Source organism: Oncorhynchus masou, chromosome 24, assembly GCF_036934945.1.
Source record: "Oncorhynchus masou masou isolate Uvic2021 chromosome 24, UVic_Omas_1.1, whole genome shotgun sequence".
NCBI lineage: Eukaryota > Metazoa > Chordata > Actinopteri > Salmoniformes > Salmonidae > Oncorhynchus > Oncorhynchus masou.
The window spans coordinates 65,003,024-65,014,061 of record NC_088235.1 but is presented as its reverse complement, the minus strand read 5'-3'; the positions used below and the strand labels follow the sequence as shown (position 1 = coordinate 65,014,061).

Sequence of the window (11,038 nt, the reverse complement as noted above, 5' to 3'; positions counted from 1 at the left end):
TGGCAGTCTCTATGGGGGTGCCACAGGGTTTAATTCTCAGGCCGACACTTTTCTCTGTATACATCAATGATGTTGCTCTTGCTGCTGGTGATTTTCTGATCCACCTCTACGCAGATGACACCATTCTGTATAGTTCTGGCCTTTCTTTGGACACTGTGTTAACTAACCTCCAGATGAGCTTCAATGCCATACAACTCTCCTTCCGTGGCCTCCAACTGCTCTTAAATGCATTTAAAACTAAATGCATGCTCTTCAACCGATTGCTGCCCGCACCTTCCCGCCGGTCTAGCATCACTACTCTGGACGGTTCTGACTTAGAATATGTGGACAACTACAAATACCTAGGTGTCTGGTTAGATTGTCAACTCTCCTTCCAGACTCACATAAGCATCTCCAATCCAAAATTACATCTTGAACCGGCTTCCTATTTCTTAACCAAGTATCCTTCACTCATGCTGCCAAACATACCCTCGTAAAACTGACTATCCTACCGATCCTTGACTTCCGCGATGTCATTTACAAAATAGCCTCCAACACTCTACTCAGCAAATTGGATGCAGTCTATCACAGTGCCACCCATTTGTCACCAAAGCCCCATATACTACCCACCACTGCGACCTATATGCTCTCGTTGGCTGGCCCTCGCTTCATATTCGTCGCCAAACCCACTGGCTCCAGGTCATCTATAAGTCTTTGCTAGGTAAAGCCCCACCTTACCTCAGCTCACTGGTCACCATAGCAGCACCCAACCGTAGCACGCGCTCCAGCAGTTATATTTAACTTGTCACCCCCAATGCCAATTCCTCCTTTGGCCGCCTTCTCTTCCAGTTTTCTGCTACCAATGACTGGAACGAATTGCAAAAATCGCTGAAGCTGGAGACTCATATCTTCCTCTCTAACTTTAAGCACCAACTGTCAGAGCAGCTCATAGATCACTGCAAATAGACTATCAAACTACCTCATCCCCATACTGTTATTTATTTTTTGCTCCTTTGCACCCCAGTATATTTACTTGCACATTCATCTTCTGCACATCTATCACTCCAGTGTTTAATTGCTAAATTGTAATTATTTCGCCACTATGGCCTATTTATTGCCTTACCTCCCTTATCTAACCTAATTTGCACACACTGTATATAGACGTTTCTATCGTGTGAATGGCTGTATGTTTGTTAATTCCATGTGTAACTCTGTGTTGCTGTTTGTGTCGCACTGCTTTGCTTTATCTTGGCCAGGTTGCAGTTGTAAATGAGAACTTGTTCTCAACTGGCCTACCTGGTTAAATAAAGGTAAAATAAAAAAATATATAAAAAAATTTTTGCAAACTGATATGTGAAACGTATTAATGCCAAAATAACATTCAAAACAGGCAACCCAATTTTGTTAGTTGTTTTATTTTTTGCTAAAAATGTGGCACTGCCCTACCTGCCCGAGTGATATGTCGCCATTTTAGTAGACAATGTTCAACAACAGTATGGGCACCGTTGGCACATCAAGGTCTCCGTAGGACCTTTAATCTGAGCCTATGCTCAAAACAATTGAGTGACCCCCAGTCTTAATGTGTTAAATTACTAGTTGAACTTCAGTGTAGTTTAAACGTTACATGGCCCTGTAATAAGTCTACACCAGGCAGTCACAGTTGTATGGTTGCAGGATGCAAATGGTTTTAGTTGTTTGTTTTTAAGTCACACTTGCAATGCAATACTTCATAAATGTTTTGTCATACACGTGGTATTCGGTCTGAAGTTTAAATCTGAGTTTAAATTATAAACTCAGTGGTTAGAGACCTGAATGCTGATTGGCTGAGAGCCGTGATATCAGACCGTATACAGGGTATAACAAAACACTTGTTTTTACAGCTCTAATTACGTTGATAGCATTTATAATAGCAATAAGGCAACTCTGGGATTTGTGGTATATGGCCAAAATATCACGGCTAAGCGCTGTGTCCAGGCGCTCCGAGATGCGTCGTGCATAAGAACAGCCCTTAGCCGTGGTATATTGGTCATATACCACACCCTTTCGTTCCTTATTGCTTAAGTATAATCCATTCTGATCAATATTATGCAAGCTTTGAAAATAATTGATTTAGCTCGCCTGGCTCCTCTGAAGGCTTCAGTGGTGTTGCGCGTTCCACGTCGACTTTATTTTAGGTCGCTCTGTGCAACTGGCAGTCTCAAGAACCAGAATGACAATGTGCCATTGAATATTGCAATATTATCCAGCTAACGCTAGTAGCTTTAGTTGATTTGAAATGTGACATTTGCTCAAATAATATCAATCAATGTTCATAGCTAAACATGAATCATGATACGTGTTCTTATGGTTGACGTCATTGACGTGGCGCTCGGGTCGCAACTACTGGTGGAGTGGAGAGCGAGTCACATGCGCCATTTAAATACCCAGCTGTCGACAGAGAAATATTTTTTCACCACAGCGGCTTTTTCTGCTGAAGATGGCGGACGGGGAGAATATCCTTGTTAGAGCCACTTCCAGCGCTTCAAGTATGGAAGAACCCGTTTCAAAAAAGTCCAAAATGAGCATGGCCATAGAATGTGGGCTCAAAATTGTTCAGACTGAGCAAGCTACATACGGGCTAGAGGCTTGTGAGAGTTGGGCTGCGGCGATTTCTGCGCGGCCAGATGAGGAGATTGAGCCGGTGATGGCGTTAGGACAGGCCCCAGCAGCAGCACTAGGCGGAGACAATGGGCTGCTGGTGTTGGAGCCTCAGGAAAGCATAACAAACTTAAACGCGTCTGGACCCGCTGCGGAGCTTGCAGGTAGGCTAATTTAGCTAGCTGCTATAGCTAGTATGCAAAGTTTTTTTTTTTTTTTTTTTTGTGTGGACTCGAGCGTTGCATGTCTGGTTCGATTACTCCACCTTGGATAGCCAATTCAATTGGGCTCGCTAGCGTTGTAGCTAACTTGCTGCACGCTAGTTCAACAGTAAGTCAGCCTGAAGGTTGAAACTAGCAAACTTTAGCCGACTCATTTAAAAAAAGGTAGCCGATATCAACATTAGCTTTTTGGCTAGTAACGTTATACAATTCAGGTTTTTGGGTTGCATGTTTTGTACATTTCAGGGAATGCAAAAACACAGTAACATTTAAGTCCTTTGCAGAATAGTTAGTTATGTAAATTACTGTTCAACACATTGCCTGAGTGATCTGTTATGAAGAGACAGCTAGTCCACATTAAAGATGCAGAAATCCCTCCGCCATTTCTTGGTTGCTAAAATTCTAAAAGTTAGCTTAATTTCAAGTAGATAATAATGTACCATTTAAACCGCTATGAAATATATTTTTACATAACCAAAAATATTGTATTTTCAGCTGTTTGAGACGCGAAACTTAAGAACGAGAAGAAAAGAAAAAACACACAGAACAGATATACTGCTTGCTTTCAATGAGTGACAGCCATCTACCACATTTCTATATGAATTTGTTCGGGTACATATTGCAGCTTTAAATGAATTGACAAAACTGTATCAATTCCCACAATCATGTCCTCTTTATTGCTTGTCCAGAGTGTCGTGGCACTGATGAGGAGTTTTACCAAAATGGCTTTGCCTTCCCAGATGGTATCAATGAGGATGATGACAGATCCTCACATGCAAGTTCCAGTGACTGGACCCCTCAACCACAGATAGGTACAAGATGTCTGATAATCAATGTTATTTTTACCAGGTGTATTGAAAATGAATTTTTCAAACCATGCAAAGGACAACGTGCACAACAAAGCACTACCATCAATGACATCACACCTGTCCAGAGACATATATCCAGTGCCGGTTAAGAGAATGCCAAGAGTGTGCAAAGCTGTCATCAAGGGAAAGGGTGGCTACTTTGAACAAACTCAAATATAAAATATATTTTGATTTAACAATATTTTGGGTTACAACATGGTTCCCTATATGTTATGTCATAGTTGTCTTCACTATTCTTCTACAATGTAGAACATAGTGAAAATATAGAAAAACCCTTGAATGAGTAGGTGTCCAAACTTTTGATTGGTACTGTACATTTTTCAAGATAATTGACGAGAAGCGTATCGTCCAGTCCATCGGGTATCTCACTGCACTCTCATGATGATTCTTGGAATATGCAGACAAACAAATTTACATTGCAACACTTCTGACAACCAACTTTCTATCTCCATTCATAACATTTTGACTTTATAGCATTTCCAGGGGGCATGGATTATTTAGTCATTATTAGGTTTACACTTTAGACATTACTCTGTTCTGTAAATTGTCTCTTGTATTATACATTATGCTTAATCCAGTATAAACTAAAGGTTCATTAAGAATTTATTCGTTATGTTCAAACATTCCCTCCATCTTGTGCCAATATCAGTTTTTATGTCTTGGTACCAATAGTTTATAAACTCAGCAAAAAAAGAAACGTCCCTTTTTCAGGACCCTAGTTTTCCAAAGATAATTAGTAAAAATCCAAATAACTTCACAGATCTTAATTGTAAAGGGTTTTAACACTGTTTCCCATGCTCGTTCAATGTACCATAAACAATTAATGAACATGCACATGTGACTAACCACTTACAGATGGTAGGCAATTAAGGTCGCAGTTATGAAAACTTAGGACACTAAAGAGGCCTTTCTACTGACTCTAAATTGCAATGTCTGTATTGTGAGATGCCTAAGACAGCGCTACAGGGAGACAGAACGGACAGCTGATCGTCCTCGCAGTGGCAGACCACGTGTAACCACACAGGATAGCTAAATCGGAACATCACACCTGCGGGACAGGAACAGGATGGCAACAAATGCCCGAGTTACACCAGGAACGTACAATCCCTCCATCAGTGCTCAGACTGTCCGCAATAGGTTGAGAGAGGCTGGACTGAGGGCTTGTAGGCCTGTTGTAAGGCAGGTCTTCATCAGACATCACCGGCAACAACTTTGCCTATGGGCACAAACCCACCATCGCTGGACCAGACAGGACTGGCAAAATGTGCTCTTCACTGACGAGTTGCGTTTTTGTCTCACCAGGGGTGATGGTTGGTTTTGCGTTTTATCGTCGAAGGAATGAGCATTACACCGAGGCCTGTACTTTGAAGTGGGATCGAGGTGGAGGGTCTGTCATGGTCTGGGGCGGTGTGTCACAGCATCATCAGACTGAGCTTGTTGTCATTGCAGGCAATCTCCACGCTGTGCCTTACAGGGAAGACATCCTCCTCCCTCATGTGGTACCTTTCCAGCAGGCTCATCCTGACATGACCCTCCAGCATGAAAATGCCACCAGCAATAGTGCTTGTTCTGTGCGTGATTTCCTGCAAGACAGGAATGTCAGTGTTCTGCCATGGCCAGCGAAGAGCCCAGATCTCAATCCCATTGCACGTCTGGGACCTGTTGGATCGGAAGGTGAAGGCTCGGGCCATTCCCCCCCCCCCACAGAAATGTCCGTTGCCTTGGTGGAAGTGTGGGGTAACCTCTCACAGCAATAACTGGCAAATCTGGTGCAGTCCAAGAGGAGGAGATGCACTGCAGTACTTAATGCATCTGGTGGCCACACCAGATACTGACTGTTACTTTTGATTTTGACCCCCCCCCCCCTGCAAGGTTTTGAATGTCATACCTAACATATGAAGATCCTTTTCTAACTCAAATAGAATTACCTTAAGATTGCTCTAATGTCCCAAAAGATTTCAAATCAACATTGTGTGATATTAAACTTAAATTGCATGTATTTGAAAATATCGACATTGGTCAATCCAAAATTGCTATATATTTCTGTCATGGAAATAAATATTTCCTATTACCAAGTAATTTGTTTTTTTTACGCCTTTGTTTCCATGTGAACCAATTTATCAGTGCATTCTGAATAGCTATCCAAGGATTTTTACCTAGGCTTGTGTTTTTAGAGAAAAATATTATTTTTTTGTTGAATCTGTTTTAATTTTCTTCCATATTGTTAGTGTTAACTATGAAGTTGTTAATGTTCTTAGTTTATTGTTTGAAAATAGCCAAGTGAAACGATTGAGGGTGAATGCGCATCTTCTATAATTACACATTGCTCCTCTTTAGTGCATTTAACGATATGTCTCAAGTAAAAGCCTTGGGTGGCGAGTTGATGCAATTCCAATCAGAGGTTAAAAAGATTAGGGAGCTGTAACTTTCCTTTTTGTGTTTTATTTGCCCGTATAAAGTCTAATGGCTGAGGTATACTTTTTTAAATAATGTCTTTGGTGGGATTTTTGGTATTACTGAGAATAAATATAAGAACTTTGGGAACCATGCCGTTCTGAAGAGGTTTATTCTACCTTAACGATTTATGGGAAGATTGTTGCGTTTAATACATCTGCACAATTGCATGCTACCCAGGTAATGTTCAAGATACAATAACATGTTTTTAAAGCAATTTGAATGTGCAGTATATATTTTTTTTAATAGGTTCCTACAGTTTTATTCAGCAACACATTATGAGAGAGACCAATCCGAGAACAATACTAAAAGACTTGCTTCCTGAGACTGTGCTTCCGCCCGACTTGGATGACATGACACTGTGGCAGATCATCATCAACATCTCGGAGCCTCCTAAAAGAAAGAAGCGCAAAGACATAAACACCCTGGAGGATGTGGTTCGGCTACTCCAGGAAAGCAAAAAGATCCTTGTGCTGACCGGCGCTGGGGTATGTATTGCAGGGAACAATTAAGTTTTGCTGTGTCTTTGTATAGCTTTCACAGTTGCCTTATTAGGACTGATGGTTTATTTTTCCGCAGGTGTCTGTTTCTTGTGGAATACCAGACTTTCGATCCAGAGATGGCATTTATGCAAGGCTGGCAATAGATTTCCCAGATCTTCCAGACCCTCAGGCAATGTTTGATATCGAGTACTTCAGAAGAGACCCAAGGCCATTTTTCAAGTTTGCTAAGGTTTGTGGACTGAAAGCATATCTATATAGTATTTGTTTTAAGCGATGATGATTATCTGTAAATGACCACTTGTTGTATATGTGAGACGGTTTTGATTTGCTCTGATCTCTTGCAGGAGATCTATCCAGGACAGTTCCAACCTTCGCCTTGTCACAAATTCATATCTATGCTGGACAAGCAGGGGAAGCTACTACGCAACTACACCCAGAATATTGACACTCTTGAACAAGTGGCTGGGGTTAAGAGGATCATCCAATGTCACGGTACATACTGTAATACATGTTAACTTTAATCAAGTGTTTGTGGTCCCGGGTCTAATATTCGTTCTTATGACCAACACTCTTCTGTATTTCAGGGTCTTTTGCAACAGCTTCCTGTCTCGTCTGTAAACACAAGGTTGATTGTGAGGCCGTAAGGGAAGACATTTTTTATCAGGTATTGGCAAGAATGGTTCCTATTAATATTCACCAGTGTCAAATCTGTGAATTGATGTGTACTCCTGGACAGACTTGTGGCTTTTTTCAGTCATTCACGGCATATCTTGTACAGTAGCGTCCATTGTCTGATTTTGTTTCCATAATGAATTCAAATCTCTGTTCAAGGTTGTCCCTCACTGTCCACGGTGTACAGATATCCCCCTGGCAATCATGAAGCCAGATATTGTTTTCTTTGGAGAGAATCTTCCAGAAATATTCCACAGAGCAATGAGGCAGGATAAGGATGAAGTGGACCTCCTTATTGTCATTGGGTCCTCACTGAAAGTGCGACCGGTGGCTCTCATCCCAAGTATGTTGAAAATGTTTTTGTTTTTTTAGATGCCCAAGATAAGCAATGCTATTACCAGTGTTATTACCAGTATTATGCTCTATCTCGAGCCATGCATATATAACAGGTGACGTATTTTTCCATCCAGCCTCTATTCCTCATGACGTACCTCAAGTCTTGATAAATCGGGAGCAGCTGCCTCACCTCAACTTTGATGTGGAGCTACTTGGGGACTGTGATGTCATTGTTAACGAGCTCTGCCATCGGTTGGGCGGAGACTTTGAGCAACTGTGCTACAACTCCTTAAGACTCAATGAGATCACAGAAAACCCCCCGCGGCTAGCGACTTCCGCAGAGCAGCCATCTTGCAAGGCCTTGTCTACTCACAGTAAGCCAACAGAAAAAGAACAGAAGCACCGTCACACAGATTCATCAGTCAGTGCTTCAGAGGAAACAAACACTCATATGGTCTCAGACACTCCAGAACGCGACAGAGTACCAACAGAACCTTGTCCGACGGCTCAGAATGTCACCGACACACCTAAAGTTGATGGAGTACCACCGGAGCCCTGTCCAAAAGGGCAGATTGTCCAAGACACTCCAGAAGTAGTAGCACAACTAGAGCCCTGTCCAAAGGCTCCAAGCCCCAATGAGGAGAGAATGGAGTATTCCGTCTCTCCATCAGCAGACACGCGGAGTGAAGAAGGCTCTGGATTAAATGATCAACACATCAACCTTGAGGTTCGCAGACTATGCTGGATGAGTCGAATCTGTCGAAGTCCTATCAGCAAGCGCCTTGAGAGTAAGATTTCAAGTGTTCGTTTACTTCCGATTTTGTGCAAAATGTCTTTACATTTTTTTTTTATGCAATACCTTCTGCTGGTAATAACTTTTCCATGTCGTTTCATTAAATCATGTCCTGTAATTTCCATGTTATGACAACTTGTTGTGAAATTCACCCAAAATGTGATATCTTTTACCCAGCTTCTCAATACCTTTTCCGAGCACCAAATCACTACATCTTTCATGGGGCAGAAGTGTACTCCAACTCGGAGGGTGAGACGTCCAGCTCCTGCGAGAGCGATGACTCAAGCCTGGAGATGGAGGAAGACACTGACGCAGAGGACGAGCAGAGCACACCAACAGAGGTGGTCGAGGGCTGCCCCATAGACACAGTGACACACAAGAAAGCCTGCGAGGGCACGTTGAGTGTGAAGCAGACAGACAATACAGACACAAATGTTCAGAACACCACAGACCTGTAAAAAAGACAGAATTACCCTGTCTTGACAAGGCACTTTTCTTTTTTGTTTTTATTATCATGTTTAGTATTTTTATTTACTAGATTGCGTTGACACTTGCGTGCTTGTGCAGAAAATTAATTCTGTCTTTCTGCGTCCGACCACATTACTGAGCTGCAGGGTAGTTGAGTACATGTTTTGTGTACTACCATTAGCAGCTTAACCAAGAAAGGAGCAGCAAACTTAGACCAAAGAACCCCCCCCCCCCCAATACTCCAAATGTTTTTCAAGTATTCCATAAAGTCCTAAAAGGTTTGTTTTTGACTTACCCACCACTGAAGTGTAAAGATTATATTTAATGGTGGCATTGTTTTCCTTACGATATTTGGCAGCTACTTTTTACTGTCACGGTCAAGCTTTTATTATTTTTGTATTTTGTAAGACATACTCAACGAGTAGGTGACGGTTTTCTAAAACATATTGAAGTTATACATTGTGCAAACATAAAGCCTTATAACCATGTTCAATATGCTTTCTTTTGAGCAAATGGCACTTTTTTTCGTCTTCCATTTTGAGCAGTTTGATGCATTTGTACTTATGTCCTTGGTTGCATGAGCTATTTGGAGGATGTGACTGGTTGTGGAAGTGCGAATCTATAGAGCTCGTACATTTCTGGAGAAATGTCCAGCCGTAACACAGACTTCGTGTTCTCTGATCAGTTTAACATGAGCCGAATTTAGTGTTTTAAGAACCTTATTTGTATGTTTAAATTGTTTTTGTTTTGATATTGATCTTGGTAGTAAAATAGCAAGCATTTTCAACATTTTGTGGTAGGCATTTTTTTTGTTTTCATGACACAACATAAATAGCCTTTATTAATCACAAGGTGTAACAACACATTTGTGTAAGAAATGGATAGCGATATGAGAGTTGCATGCTATTTGATGGCCAACTTTAGTTTGAGAAAGACCACTTTACAGGTAAGTGCATGCAATTCAGATCCTGCAGCAGTGCCATGGGGGTGTTTTACACATGAAGGGACAACATTTACATGAATGAAATGGAGATGATTAAAATTAAATTTGAGTTTAGAAATAGTATGTCATCCCTTGTGATGTTGGTGTGTCAGCTTTTATGCTCTGCATTATTTTTTACATCATTAAAAACGTACTAACCGTTTTCTTTAAAAACATTACATTTTATTTGCTGGATTTATTTTAGGCTTAATGACACCATGCACCAATAAAAAGCCCATACATAGCAGATCTCATTTGAGGTTACCATTTATGTAAATATGGCATTATTTACCCATATTTATACTGTATAGTATAGCACTATACCTATGTTTTTAAAGTTCTTATGCCTGCAAAAGTCACAAAGAGCTCTTTTTGTCTAAAATTGTACTAAGATTATTTTCAACGAACGTAATTCCAATCCAGCATCAGTGATAAAAACGAACCTGTAGTCATTGCATGATACCCCAGTCGCAGTTCTTTTCACGCCATTTCGTGCGATAGGTCATGTGGATGTACATTTCAGTGCGTATATAGGTGCACACAGTGTCGAGAACGAGCCAACCACTCTCAAATCCAGTGTGGTGATACTGATTTGTTGCTACAGATGGTTTGTTTACATAGTAGGTTAGGATAATTAACGTACATTATGAAGTTAATGTTAGGCAAAGGATTCATGTTTAGCTATAACGCAAATTGTCAACAACTGTTGTTCCAGACGCAACCACTAGATTAACCTGTAACTTCATCCAGCCACAATGGTAGAAGCTTAAACAAACCAACTGTGGCAGAACAATAATCAGTATCATAACACCGGATCGTGGAATCTATTCAACACATCGCTAAGCCATTATAGAGTACAGGTTGGCTAAGCCTAACTACAGTAATGGTGTTGCTGTTTCATCAGGGAGCCACAAAAATGAAGTAAACAAATGTAATCGCTGAATTCCCGTCATGTTTAAATTTCATGAAGCCACAAAATGGAAAGAAGCAAAACAAATTATTTTATATTTGAATTTCGCATTGTTTAAAATTGAGAGATATCATTCAGCAAAGTAATGAGACTGGGTGTGTAAGTATGCCTCCAGGGTAATATGGTAAAGTTGGCCTCAAGTAAAGGCCTTTGA

At 40.9% G+C, this 11,038-nt stretch overlaps 1 protein-coding gene across 3 annotated transcripts; it reads left to right on the top strand.

The window, feature by feature from the left end:
- The first annotated feature begins 2,361 nt into the window (after window positions 1–2,361).
- LOC135512489 (NAD-dependent protein deacetylase sirtuin-1-like) lies at window positions 2,362–10,161 on the top strand. 3 transcript variants are annotated; one of them, XM_064934568.1, is made up of 9 exons: window positions 2,362–2,780; window positions 3,578–3,649; window positions 6,410–6,648; window positions 6,740–6,892; window positions 7,008–7,155; window positions 7,248–7,327; window positions 7,495–7,678; window positions 7,806–8,459; window positions 8,642–10,161. In XM_064934568.1, the coding sequence occupies exons 1-9, from the start codon at window positions 2,456–2,458 to the stop codon at window positions 8,920–8,922; spliced, it is 2,136 nt and encodes a 711-aa protein (XP_064790640.1). In that variant the 5' UTR covers window positions 2,362–2,455; the 3' UTR covers window positions 8,923–10,161. The 3 variants fall into 3 exon arrangements, with proteins under 3 accessions (XP_064790640.1, XP_064790639.1, XP_064790641.1); XM_064934567.1 differs by having other exon boundaries at window positions 3,527–3,649; XM_064934569.1 differs by lacking the exon at window positions 3,578–3,649.
- Window positions 10,162–11,038: the final 877 nt, after the last annotated feature.

Excerpts from the sequence above, each read along its gene's own strand:
- LOC135512489 (XM_064934567.1), top strand. The coding sequence starts at position 2,456 with ATGGCGGACGGGGAGAATATCCTTGTTAGAGCCACTTCCAGCGCTTCA. Across the intron at positions 2,781-3,526 it reads ACCCGCTGCGGAGCTTGCAG|AGTGTCGTGGCACTGATGAG; the intron begins GTAGGCTAATTT and ends TTGCTTGTCCAG. Across the intron at positions 7,156-7,247 it reads GAGGATCATCCAATGTCACG|GGTCTTTTGCAACAGCTTCC; the intron begins GTACATACTGTA and ends TCTGTATTTCAG.